Source organism: Moschus berezovskii, chromosome 7 (assembly GCF_049115385.1).
Source record: "Moschus berezovskii isolate FMDL1 chromosome 7, NW_MosBer_1.0, whole genome shotgun sequence".
In the NCBI taxonomy this organism is placed as follows: Eukaryota; Metazoa; Chordata; class Mammalia; order Artiodactyla; family Moschidae; genus Moschus; species Moschus berezovskii.
Genome location: NC_142466.1, coordinates 108,722,969 through 108,737,342, shown reverse-complemented (window position 1 = coordinate 108,737,342; position 14,374 = coordinate 108,722,969). Strand labels below are relative to the sequence as shown.

General features: G+C 42.1%; 1 protein-coding gene across 3 annotated transcripts in view; it reads left to right on the top strand.

Annotated features, from left to right (window-relative positions):
* Positions 1-14,374, top strand: part of SUSD1 (sushi domain containing 1) — a 209,146-nt gene that overhangs the window by 142,790 nt on the left and 51,982 nt on the right. For 2 of the 3 annotated variants that reach the window (XM_088838276.1, XM_055427584.2), the window contains 2 exons: positions 4,115-4,214; positions 4,559-5,646. The exons of the other annotated variant lie outside the window; for it this stretch is intronic. In XM_088838276.1, the coding sequence (XP_088694402.1) occupies positions 4,115-4,214; position 4,559 (101 nt within the window). In that variant the 3' untranslated portion in view covers positions 4,560-5,646. Of the gene's footprint in view, positions 1-4,114; positions 4,215-4,558; positions 5,647-14,374 lie in introns of those variants that run through there. 3 annotated transcript variants of the gene reach the window in all.

Here is a 14,374-nt window from a genome sequence, read left to right as displayed (position 1 = left end):
AATATGGCTTCTTAAAAATGTGAAGCCCTTTTTCTTCTGAATACCAAAAGTAGCCAAACAATACACATCATGCTTTTCTAGAAAGTCTCTTGACAACACTTTCTGAGGGAATTGTTTGTCTGGCTCTTTAACAAAAGGTATGTTCTACTCTGCTTTTGCTGTACTGGCTCCTCTGTAGAGTCTCCAATAGAATCACGCTCCTCTCAGCCTGGTTGTAGAGATCTGAGCCATGCCAGTGTGTAGATTTCTGCAGTGACGGAAAGGTTTTAAAGGTGTGTTGTCCAGTGTGGTTGCCACTCACCACATGTGACTCCTGGGCACTTGAAATGTGCACTTAAAAGAGTATGACTGAGAAACTGTGTTTTTGTTTCAAATTTTAAAAATTGAAGTATAGTTGATTTTCAATGTTGTGCCAATCTGCTCTACAGCAAAGTGATTCGGTTATATGCATATAGACATTCTTTTTATATTCTTTTCCATTCTGGTTTATAATAGGATATTGAATATAGTTCCCTGTGCTGTACAATAGGACCTTGTTGTTTGTCCATTCTGAATGTACGGTTTGCATCTACCAACCCCAAACTCCCAGTCCATTCCACTCCCTCCCCCTTGGCAGCCATGGGTCTATTCTCTATGTCTCTGAGACGTTTTCTGTTTTGTAGATGAGTTCATTTGTGCCGTATTTTAGATTCCACGTATAAGTGGTATCATGTGATATTTGCTTTCTCTTTCTGACTTACTTCACTTAGTATGATAATCTCTAGTTGTATCTGTGTTGCTGCAAATGGCATTATTTTGTTCCTTTTTATGGCTGAGTAGTATTCCATTGTATATATGTACCACATCTTTATCTGTTCATTTGTCCATTGACATTTAGGTTGTTTCCATGTTTTGGCTATTGTGAATAGTGCTGCTATGAACACAGGGGTGCATGTATTTTTTTGAATTATAGTTTTATGTGGGTATATTCTCAGGAGTGGGATTGCTGGATCATGTGGTAATTCTAATTTTAGTTTTCTGAGAAGCCTCCATATCGTTTTCCACAGTGGGTATACCAACTTACATTCCCACCAACAGTATAGAAGGGTGCCTTTTCTCCTTACCCTCTGCAACATAAGTTATTTGTAGACTTTTTTTTTTAGTCCAATACATTGGTAGAATTTCCTATTTTTTAAATTAAATTTATTTATTTATTTTTAAATGAACCAAGATGAATATTTTCAATGATAAAAGGTACAATTCACAAAGAAGATAGACATCATAAACCATTAGGCCCCTGACAACAAAGAAACAAAGATACATAAAGCAAAAATCAGAATATAAGAGAAAAGAAAAAACATATAATCACAGTGAGACATTAACATTGATCTGAGAATATTTTATCAAGTGCAGAAAACATAAGAATAGGAGCATCTTGAATCATGTCATTAATAATTTAAATATAATAGATTTCTATTTATATTAATTTATATTAATCTTATATCCTGTGCTTAGTTGCTGTGCTTAGTTGCTAAGTCGTGTCTGACTCTTTGCGACTCCATGGACTGTAGCCGACCAGGCTCCTCTGTCCATGGGGATTCTCCAGGCAAGGATACCTGGGTTGCCATACCCTCCTCCAGGGGATCTTCCCAACCCAGGGATCGAACCCAGGTCTCCTGCATTGCAGGCAGATTCTTTACCATCTGAACCACCAGAGAAGCCCAAGAATATTGGAGTGGGTAGCCTATCCCTTCTCCAGGGAAATTTCTCAACCCAGAAATTGAACTGGGGTTTAACAGCTGAGCTACCAGGGAAGCCCCAATCTTATATCCCACAACATTTTAAATATATTTTGTATCTCATATGCTGTTATTAGATGTCCATAGGACATTTAGAAAAAAACTGGCTATTTGTAGATTTTTTAATGATGGCCATTCTGACTGGTGTGAGGTGGTACCTCATTGTAGAAACTGAATTTCAAATCTAATTTAATTTAAATTAATTTAGATTTAGATAACCACATTGGGCTAGTGGCTACTGTGTTAGACAGCACAGAATTGACGTTGAAATGGTTAAGTGGCTTGAACTGTTCTCAAATACATCACATTCACTGCCAGGGAATTAAGTCATCTATGTTTTGAGGGTCTCAAGCTCAAGGGCTATTTTTCCTCTTAAGCTTCTCTCCCCTTACAGTAGCAGATATTTGCTTTTGCTGTTTTCAGCTCTTCCAAGGTAGTGCTGGGTTACCTAGGGGGTGGACTAAGCATATGCCTGGGGCATCAGTAAAAGGAGGGTACAGAAAAATGAAATACAGTTGGCTGTCCGTATCTGCAGGCTCCACATTCATGGATTCAATGAACTGTGGATTTAAAATATTCAGAAAAAATAATTCCAGAAAGTTCCAGAAAGCAAAAATTGAATGTGCTGCACACTGGCAGCAGTTTACTTTGCATTTACTTTGAATTTACAGCTATTTCATAGCATTTATATTGTATTAGGTATTATAGTTAATCACTCAGTTGTGTCCAGCTCTTTGCGATTCCATGGACTGTAGCCCACCAAGCTTCTCTGTCCGTGGAATTTTCCAGGCAAGAATACTGGAGTGGGTAGCCATTCCCTTCTTCAGGGGATCTTCTGGACCCAGGGATATCAAACCCGGGTCTCCTGCATGGCAGGCAGATTCTTTACTGTCTGAGCTACCAAGGAAGCCTATAATCTAGAGATGAATTAAAATGTATAATAGGTTATAAGCAAATGCTGGTATCTGAGGGGGGCCCCAGAAGATCCCCCGTGGATACCAAGGGATGACTGTAATTTGATATTCCAACAATGACAGCTGTAACAAATCATCTGGAAAATTTTGGAAACAGATGCACATCCTTAAACTTATTCCATGGCTTGCTGGCATTATTTTTTTAATTCTATGTATGCATAGTCAGCCCCCCGAGATCTTAAAGTCTGGTGGCTCCATTGTACAGATTTTTGTTCTTCCAAAGAGGAATTTGAACTACCACAGCCCGAGGCCCCAGCATCATCAGCCTCTGCAGGAAAGATCTGGTCTGACCCCCCAGACTCTGGGTAGAGAATATGGCCCACTCTGCTGCAGATAAAGCTGGATTCAGATCTCCACTGGGAGAGCGTGGTGCTGTGGTCATAAGCAAAGACCCCGGGGTCAGGCAGCTTGGGTTTGAATCCTGGCTCTATCATTTAGTAGCTGGGTGACCTTGGGGGAGTTTCTTAATCATTCCATGTCCAGGTTCTTCTTCTATAAAATGGGAATAATAATAGTGCCCAGTGTAATAATACTTGGTGCTATAATTATGGTACCCAGTGGGTGATTAGGAGAGGTTTTTCGATCAGTGTCTGGCACATAATAAGTGGTAAGTAAGTGCTTGCAAATTAAAATGAGGCCTTTAGTTTGGAACATGATCCTCTGATTTAGTCATTTGGCCCAAATATGTGACTCAAATGTGGGTGTTTTCCCGTTAACAACCAGGGATCTCCCTGGAGTTGGCACGCAATACACCCCCAAATAGAACATATGAATGCCTTTCAAAGAGCTTTTACATCAATTTTCTTATTCTATCCTCATGGCAACCTGCTGAACAGAGCAGGGAGGTAGCACCCTTATCGATGTGTGGGGAAAGTGACGATGACTCCACTCAACAGAGACAATTTGTTTGCTGTATTTGACCACCGAGCTAAACTATCATTTTTGGAGCAAAACTCCAAATGATGTCAGAATGATGTCCTCCTCAAGGCAAAGGAAATCTGCCCGTAAAAACTGATCAAGTGTAATTGACCTGAAGGATGATGGACACACACAACACAGGATGCAGTATGTGTTTGTGTGCCCCCAAAAGATCAGCTTTTATACCTTGAAGTTACATTCAAGTTAGAACGTGGCCTAGTTTTCATGCTCCCTTTTCAAAAGTGCCGTGGGACAGTGTTTCCCTGATGCCCTGTTCTCAGGGCCAGTTCAGGGGGCCCAGAGGCACTCTGGGCCTTCTTGGGGTGGTTTATTAAACGGGGTCAAGCTCTGGTTACTACAGGGCGAGTGCAGGTGGGTGTGTGGCTCCTGGGAGGGCCGTGATTCCAGACGCTGTGGGCTCAGTGTGTGATTTTTGTCTCACAGGTTCATCACTCACACTCTTGCTGCCGCAGATGGTGGGCATTGGGCTGGGCTCCATGGCTGTCGTGATTGTCCTTGCATTCCTCTCCTTCTCAGCAGTGTGGTATGTGCGACCGTCATTTTTGAGAAATGAATGGAATGGAGGGAGGCGGGGGTTGGACCCGTGAAGAACAGCTGGGATCGAGGAGGGTCAAAGGGGGTGTGGGGGGAAGTTGTCCCGCGCTCAGCAGATACTCAGCAGGTGAAAGGCGTGGATAACTCTGCTGGGTTGGGGGCAGGGGCGAGCGGGGAATGCCCTCCAGCCCCAGGAAAAGAGCAAGGTCAGTGACGGCTCCTTGGCCACCCACACTGGTGGCACATCTCCTGGGCTGCTTCCTGTGGATATGGGGATCGCCGTGGGCAAACCAGTGTGTGTCAGTGAACTCTCTTTTCCTCCTCTGGGTCTAGATCACCAGTGGGCACTGTGTGAAGAGGACGCACTGCTGCTGGAGCAGGTGGTGTGACAGCTTCTCAGGAGTCTGTGCAGAGACCCTGTGTGTGCGTGGACCTGCAGTCCCATTCCTAGATTCAAGACGGTCACTATCTCTTTGGCATCCCCCCAAGGAGGACGCTCAGGAATTGCTGCTGTCTCCCCTGTATCTCTGAACCTGAGAACCTTGATGTACTGTGTGATATTGATCACAGGCTGCAGCTCATGTGGGCTGGGCCTGTGTTCTCCTCCAAGTGATGCCTGAGGGTCTCTGCCTCTTCATTCAGAGCATCTCTATTATGAATTCAGAATCTGTTCTTTTACAATAAGTAATGACATACACAGGATTCCTTCATAGCTAAGTCAGTAAAGAATCTTGCAATGCAGGAGATCCAAGTTTGATTCCTAGGTTGGGAAGATCCCCGGGAGAAGGAAATGGCAACCTACTCCAGTATTCTTGCCTGGAGAATCCCATGGTCAGAGAAGCCTGGCAGGCTACAGTCCATGGGGTCACAAGAATCGGACATGACTTAGCAACTCCACCACCACCAATGAGATACATTTAGATGTGGGCTAGAGTTTGACTGTAGGAGGGAAGTCATTACAAAGGATAGAGATCATTGACCGAGGAAAATGTGTCAGACACTTTAGAAGCACCCCTTTTCCCGCAGTTAGTGACACACTAATTAGAAAGCATGCTAGCCTGGGACTTCCTTGGTGGTCCAGTGGTTAAGACTCCATGCTTCCACTGCAAGGGGCATGGGTTCATTCCTGGTGGGGGAACTAAGATGTTGTGTGGTGTGGCCAAAATGAATAAATAAAGTGTTTTAAAATACTGAAAAAAAGGAAGAAAGAAAAAGAAAGTATACTATCCTGGCCACTCCGGTAAGTTCCTTGCAGTGTCTGTTGGGCAGCCAATACTTTGATACAGTTCCCTTTGTCTTATATGTATTCAAAAGCCATGAGTCTTCTTCCAGTGAAAAGATATTCTGTTAACTTAGTTCTCTTCCACATGAACGTGTATAGCAGCCTTGATTAAATTTTTTTTATCACTGCTTCCTAAAAATGTGTTTTAGATTGAGGGTTCGCGTGATAACAATAGGTCACAATAATATGAAGCCTGTGGCCAGAGCCTGTGTGCTTACAGGAGAGGGGAACAATGTGGCTGACATGATCCTGCGTTTTATCTACAACATCAGTGACTACGCATGCTACTTTATCACTAACCGTGACACATTAGGTGTTAAGCAGCCTTGGGCCCGCTGTCAATATGCTGAATTGACGGATGGAGTGGATTCGATTTGACTTTTGAAGCCCGAATCAGTGTTCCTGAACTTTCCTCCCTAAACTACAGGGTAACTCCAAGGCTCAGCAAGGCAGGAAGGCAGAAGGACAGAGCCTTGTGGCTTCTCTAAGGGCCACCTTCTCCCTTTCTCTCCAGGCCTGGAGAGTAGAGAGCTTGGGAAGGAGGTGGGGGGCAGCTTATTGCCCAACTTGGGGTGCAACAGAGATGAACGTGGTCCTAGAATTGGGCAACACTGGGGTCCTAAAGAAAAGGGACAGCCTTTTTGACGTGGTGGGCTGGCATATGCTCCACTGGCTCCCTGGGCATCAGTGAGGGACACATCTGAGCAGCCTGGGCTTGAGGACTGATGGGAGACAAGGGCAGAAATAGAGCAGGTGAAAGCTCTCTATGAAGCTGCTCCCAGCCCAAGGCATATCTTCTCAACTGTGAAGAGTCAGAGAGAGTGAAGTGGTACCGAGATGCTTGGGTTTTCAAGGTCAGCTGTCGGCCCTGCCCCTGACCAGTACTGGGCAGTATTAGGAAGAGTTGTCCTTTGTCCTGAGGTACCAGCTCAGACTGCAACTTAGGATCAAATGTAGAACCCCGCCTGCCCTCATCTCAGGTGAACTATAGAGCAGAACTCTCAACAGACTAATACAAACAGCTTCCTACTTTTAATTTTTGTGTGCAGCAATTCATAGTTTGACTGTTTTCACAGCTCTTGGATTAATTTTGGGAATCATTACAAATTCTTGTGGTTAGTATTGAGTAAGGTCTCTGATGAGTAAGGATTTCCCTCAAAAGCCCCCTCTGTTCAAAGAATCTGAGCCTCCTCCCCTCATTATTTTCTATTGCCAGTTTTGTGAACACCGTATGTTTCTGTAGCTCCCCCTAATTTCCAGTTCTCAAATTAACTGCCAAAGAAGCTACAGTTGTCCATATGGGAACTTAGCATAACTGTCATTGAAAGGAAGAAATACCATTTGCTTGGTGTCAGAAGTGTCTGCCTAAAACAACTAACAAAATATGAAGTAAAATGTACTTCTGGGTACGTGCAGAAATGTAAAAGCAATTCTCATGAAAGAACACTGAAATAGCAAAAACATAGACTTTGCCCCTTCTTCTGAATGTTCCAGATTATAACACAGAGCTGCTTAGTGTTAATACTTAACAGAAGCAGGTGCTAAGCATTTGCAAAAAAGATGCACCATTTTCCTGCAGTTCTTTCCTGATCATTTTCTCATACACATGAAGGCAGCTTTAAGTTCTCTGAATTTACCTGGTTAGCTTTACCACAGCACCATCCTTTTTTTCCCAAGTGGATTCCTGGCTAAGGCAGGAGAACATCACAGGAGACCAATAGTGAGTCTTCCTGTAAGCATTCAGCATCCTTCTGTCAAAGGACTGATTAGGTAGCAGTCAGAGTTGAGGGCCACTAAATAAAGCTTGGTCCTCAAGTAGAGATGGAGAAAGGCTCTTTTCTTAATTAACTGTCTTGGTGACAGTGTATAGACGTGAGTGCTAAGATTTAGTCTTGGGTGCCCTTCTAAATTAAAAATAAAAATTGGAGGGTTACCCAGATATTGGACAGTTTGTTTCCTGGCTGACTTTTTGTTTTTGTTTTTGGTCCCCATCATTTTTATTTATCTCCACCATAGTTTTTGTTTATACATGTTCTTTCATTCCATCCTCACAGCAGTTTTGTGTGGTAGGAAGCTTAGGGGTTATCATTTCCCCATTTCAAAATGGAGAGATAAGTTCTTACAGATATGTAGCTTCAGTTGTGGGGCCACATATTCTGGCAGGAAGTCCAGGTCTCATTTGGGATTTGACGGGACCATTTGATTCTTGGGAGAGTCAGGTTTTTCTATTTCCAAACCATGAATATATATATATATACACACAATATATATACTGCTACTGCCTTTAGTATTGTAGCACCTGTGCCTTTTCATACTTTTCACTGTAGATACCTTCCCTCACCACTTATAGAAGGAGCCATAAAAACCAAAATAGATGGAGATTAATTAGGGGAAATATGTAATAGTCCACCCATAACTCCAGACCAGTAATTGCAGGTGGACCCTTTAAGATGAAGACCAGAGCAGAACTGATTATCTTTGACATTCCGCAGTAGCTTGGAAGAAAGTTAATATTTAAATTGATTTTAAAGGAAGTAAAAAAGAATTCTCAAGGCTCCCTTCATATTGCTAATCTCATATTTTGATTTCCTAAACCTTTAATTTTTCCATTTGATTCATCAAAGAGAAAGCCAGTGGTAGTAGAAGTCAATCAAATGGTATTTTTAAGGACTGTTTGCCTCCTACAGCCTTTGTTGGTTAAACTCAAGTGCTCAATTTTGGAGAGGAAAGAGGGTGTGCCTTTTTGTGTGTCTGTGGTCAAGTGATTCAGTGAGGCAAATCAATTTTAAGAAGAGTGCCTGCCCATTGTCTCAGAGAGAGAATGAATGAGTCATTTTGGTGATTTATGTGTGTGTGTGTGGATCTGGATATGTTTCCATATCCATACTTTTTGGGCACAACTAGGGGTTACCAAAATGGCATCAAGCGAGGCATATGGTTTCTAACATGCTTCTTTTCCATCAATATATCCTGGACACATTTTTTCATGTCAAAACAGCATTAAAAGTTGGTACCATAATTTATTTAACCAATACTCTGTTCTGTGTTGTGCATTTAGAGTGTTTTCAGATGTTTACTATCTTTATATGTCTCTATATAGTTGCATACAATTATCATTCAGGCTAAATTCCTAGACGTGAAGTTGTCGGAATGAAAACTATATACATTTTAGATTTACTACGTATTATCAGAGGAATCTCAAAGAAAGTTTATGCCAGTTTATGCTCTCACTGGCGGGAAGCCTCAACACAAGTGGCATCATTGATATCCTTAATCTTGATTAATCTGGTAGGTGGAAAATGACAGTCCAATGCTTTGTTTGTATTTCTCTGACTATTTTGCATGTTGATGATCCTTTGTAATTGGGGTGCCTTTTTTTCCTTCAGTAGTTGGCTTGAATCTTATATTGATTTGAAAAAGCTCTTTATATTATGGTAATGGATGTGAGAGTTGGACTGTGAAGAAAGCTGATCGCTGAAGAATTGATGCTTTTGAGAGTCCCTTGGACTGCAAGGAGATCCAACCAGTCCATTCTAAAGGAGATCAGTCCTGGGTGTTCACTGGAAGGACTGATGCTAAAGCTGAAACTGCAATACTTTGGCCACCTCATGCGACGAGTTGACTCACTGGAAAAGACTCCGATGCTAGGAAAGGTTGGGGGCGGGAGGAGAAGGGGACGACAGAGAATGAGATGTCTGGATGGCATCACCGACTCTGTGGACATGAGTTTGAGTGAACTCCGGGAGTTGGTGATGGACAGGGAGGTCTGGCGTGCTGTGATTCATGAGGTCGCGGAGAGTCGGACACGACTGAGCGACTGAACTGAACTGAACTGAATTTTCACTCTTAACTGTCACCTATGTTGTAAACACATTTTCTACTTTATCATTTCCCTTTTGACCTTGTTTGTGTCATACATTGCCACACAAAAACTTTAAGTCTGTGTAGTCAAATGTATCAACCTTTTTTCTTATGTATTTTGCCCTCGGAACCATGCTTAGAAGGACCTTCTAATCTCAAGATAATAACTGTAATTCAGCAGTTTAAAAAAAAATTAAGTCTTTAAATGTTCTGAAACTTAGTATAAGGAGTGAGGTTGGGAGGGGTCTTTTTTTATTTTTATTGTTGCTAAATGGTTTAGCCAGTTGTTCTACGCATATTCCTTGACTGCTATTTTTTTCTCTGGCGATTTGACTCATATACTGAATCAAATACTAGAGTCTATTTTGCGAACTTTCTCTTTTGTTGTACTAATTTATTTCTATGCCAATACCTCCTGCTTTGAGTTTAAAATAGGTGTTTTTTTTTAATATCAAGTAAAAATGAGTTACCACCCTTTTTCTGTTAATTCTCAAAGTATCCTCAGGTTTTATTATATATTTATTCATGAATACGTATTTATTATATGTAAACTAAAGAATTATTTGGTTAAATTCCTCCCCCCCCCAAATCTTCATATTTTTCTTGGGGATGTATTAAATAGAGTCCTTCTATCCCAGAACATAATATGTGTCTCCGTTTAGTGTTTGTGTGTGTTCCTGTCTGCTGCTAAGTCACTTCAGTCGTGTCCGACTCTGTGTGACCCCATAGACGGAAGCCCACCAGGCTCCCCCGTCCCTGGGATTCTCCAGGCAAGAACACTGGAGTGGGTTGCCATTTCCTTCTCCGATGTGTGAAAGTGAAAAGTGAAAGTGAAGTCGCTTAGTCGTGTCCGACCCTTAGCGACCCCATGGACCACAGCCTACCAGGCTCCTCCATCCATGGGATTTTCCAGGCAAGAGTACTGGAGTGGCTTGCCATTGCCTTCTCCAGTGTTCCTGTCTAGCATATTCTAATTTTTGACTTGGGCTTCCTGAGTGGTTCACTGGTAAAGAGTCCATCTGCCAATGCAGGAGACATGGGTTCGATCCCTGGGTCTAGGAGATCTGTTGGAGAAGGAAATGGCAACCCACTCATATTCTGCCTGGGAAATCCCATGGACAGAGGAAACTGACAGGCTACAGCCCTTGGGGTCACAAAGAGTTGGACATGACTGAGCAATTGAGCACAGTGCAGCACAGTTTTCAACTTACAAGCTAACTAATGCTTATTTTTGGTTGTGTGCATCTAGATATTTTATATCTTATTATCCTGAACTCTTGAGTCACTACCTCTGATCCTGCCCTTGAAAGTGCAGCATCCCACAATCTCTTATTGAAATTCTCTTCCCCTGGAGTTCTGCCATTTGGGGAAGAAGTCACATCAAGATGGCACCCCAGTTCGGCTATATGCTTGACCCACAAAAACTCACAGACCCTTGTCAGGCCAAACAAGGTATTGTCCACCATCACAGATCACTTCAACCACAGACTTTAGTTTTTAACCTATTTGACCCTTCGGCCTCTATTAGTGGAAGTATAGTGTAGTTCCCGGGAGAAGGCAATGGCAAGCCACTCCAGTACTCTTGCCTAGAAAATTCCATGGATGGAGGAGCCTGGTAGGCTGCAGTCTGGGGTTGCTAAGGGTTGGACACGACTGAGCGACTTCACTTTTACTTTTCACTTTCACACATTGGAGAAGGAAATGGCAACCCACTCCAGTGTTCTTGCCTGGAGAATCCCAGGGACAGGGGAGCCAGGTGGGCTTCCATCTATGGGGTCACACAGAGTCGGACACGACTGAAGTGACTTAGCAGCATAGCAGCGTAGTTCCCACTTTTCTCTCCTGCTCCTGGCCTGACAGGCTCAGCTTCTTGGCCCTTGGGTTTCTTATCCCTGGAATCAGATACCAGGCACTGTGTCCTCTGACACAAAGTCTCTGCCTGGAGGTCCCCTTGAAGCTCCTCTTTCCTGATTTGCCCTAAAGAAAGTCCGCTTACTTCCTGCCATCATGGTGGGAGATAGGCAATGCACAGCATGCCAACAGCTTTCCCCAAAGAACTCCTTTTTTTGGCCAACTTTATGTTACAGGATACTCGGGGCTGGTGTGCGGGGATGACCCAGAGGGAGGATAAAGGGAGGAGGGAGGTGAGAGGGGGGTTCAGGAGGGGGAACTCATGTACACCTGGGGCGAATTCATGTCAATGTATGGCAAAACCAACCAATATAATATTGTAAAATAAAAAAAAATAAACCACTTTATAACCTGGGTATTGGGCTAATGGTCACAAGACCACTTGAAAATCCTTATTTTAGAATATGGCAGTGCATGCAACCTATTCTTTTCAATTTTTCTAAAATTTGGTCACAGTGAAAAGAGTCCAAGTTGAGGCCAAATGATAGAAAAATACAGTTCACAGAAAAAGAAATCAAAATGGCTCCTAAACACAAGAAAAGATGCTCAATCTTACTTTTAAGAGAAATGGAGACTTTGCTGGAAGTCCTGTGGTTAAGACTTCATCTTCTAATTCAGGGCATGAGGGTCTAATCCCTGGTCAGGAAGCTAGGATCCTGCATGTCTCATGGGCAAAGAAACCAAAACATAAAACAGAAGCAATATTGTAACAGATTCAATAGGGACTTTAAAAATGGCCCACATCACTTAATGGCTAATTTGATGTTTTCCTACATAATGAGAAGAAAAAGTGAAGGAAGGGAAGCAAAATTCCTCAAGCCACCACTGTGGTGCAGATCAGGCTAGAACTGTTTAGGATTGAGTGGATGACTGAGTTGGTGTTTAGGAAATAAGGTTTGTGACAGGACTGGAATGCAAATAGATTTTTGCTATTTTCAGTAATGTATATCACATGCTATCTTTTATGTAAGAAAGAGGGGGAATGAGAATATGTATTCAATTTTATATAAAGAAGCACTGGAATGATGGCAATGAATTGATGAAAATGATTAAAATGGTTATAAATGAATAGACTGGGGAAATAAATGGTCCACATTAAAAAAAAAAAACCTTAAAGAAAAAGAAAAGTGCAAGTTAGTGAGGTATCATTTCTCACCTGTCAGTTTGGGGAAAATTCAGAGATTTAACAACACACTGTCTTCTGAGGCTGCGGGGAAATATGTACTCAAATGTTAATGGGAGTACAGAATAGTTCAACCTTTATAGAAGGGAATCTGGCAATATTTACTTTTGTCCAGCTTCCTCTGTCCTTAACTCAGCAGTCCCGCCTCTGGGACCTATCCTATGGTTTCACTTGCACATGTTCCAAATGATGCATGAACAGGATTATTTATCATGACGTGGCTTATAATAACAAAAGCTTAGAAACTACCCAAGTGCCTCCCAAGAGAAAACTAGTTGCATGAACTATGATACTTCTTTGTACACAATAAAATACGCTGAGTTATAACAAAGGAATGAGGAAGGGCTCTGCACTTGTATGAACAGATCTTTAAGCTGTATTGTTTTAATGAGGAAAAATGATGGAGAATAATATAGATCATATGCTACCTTTTATGTAAGAAAGGAGGGATGAGACCATCTGTTCAATTTTACATAAAGAAACACTGGAATAATAGCAATGAATTGATGTAAATGATACAAATAGAGCAAGGGAGAGTGGGGTGGACCCCTCCACAGGACAACAGTGAGTCTTTTAAGTGTTTATTTTCTTATTTTGTTTTGACTTTAAACATGTAGTCATTTCAATCACTCAGTCATTTCCGACTCTTTGCAACCTAATGGACTGCAGCATGTGAGGCTCCCCTGTCCATCACCAACTCCCAGAGCTTACTCAAACTCATGTCCATTGAGTCAGTGATGCCATCCAGCCATCTCATCCTCTGCTGTCCCCTTCTCTTCCTTCCCCCAATCCTTCCCAGCATCAGGGTCTTTTCCAATGAGTTGGTTCTTCCCATCAGGTGGCCAAAATTTTGGAGTTTCAGCTTCAGCATCAGTCCTTTCAATGAATATTCAGGACTGATTTCCTTTAGGATTGACCAGTTGGATCTCCTTGCAATCCAAGGGACTCTCAGGAGTCTTCTCCAGCACCACAGTTCAAAAGCATCAATTCTTTGGCGCTCAACTTTCTTTATAGTCCAACTCTCACATCCATACATGACTACTGGAAAAACCATAGCTTTGATTAGATGGACCTTTGTCGGCAAAGTACTGTCTCTGCTTTTTAATATGCTGTCTTGGTTTGTCATAACTTTTCTTCCAAGGAGCTTAAACATGTATTGCTATTATTACTAGTAGTAATATTACTATTCAAAAACATAAAAATAAAATTGTATAAGAGAAGGTGTTCCATTGAATATTCTATTACACATGTCAAATAAAAATCTAACGGGTACTGCTTGGTTTCCTTCTCAGTGTAAACCCAAGACACTCAGATTTAGATCAGATTGGTTTAATTCCCCATCACAAAATTGGTAGGGCATCCAGTACTGTCCTTTAAGATCTCTGAAAATTCCATGAGATAGTAAATGTGGATGTGTTATGTCAACTCTACAGCCAAGTTTCTGCTTCCTATGAATTAGGTTAGTTAATAGGTTATCTCATCCTCCTGTGTGGGGCCCCTGTTCCCATGGCACTGACCCACCTGTAGAACTCAGCTCCTTTTCATGATTTCTACCCAAAGTCTCAGGACTTGGGGCATTTAGGTGATGTGAATAGAGAGTGTGTTAGTTTCCTGCTGATGCAGTAAACAGATTGCCACACTTTCAATCAGACAGATTTATTATTTTATAGTTCTGAAAGTCAGAAGTCTGCCTTGAGCCTCAGTGGGCCAAGGTCAAAGTATTGGCTGAGCTGTGTTCCTTCTGGAAGCTTGAGGGGGAGTCCATTCATCTGCTTTTTCTCCATCTTCAAAGCCAACAGTGTGGCATTTTCAGATCTTTCTTTCTGACCTTCCTGTTCCCTTTCCCAGTCCCATTTCACTTATAAAGATCATTGTGATTTCAAGGGGCCTCCCTGGATAATTCAGAGTAATC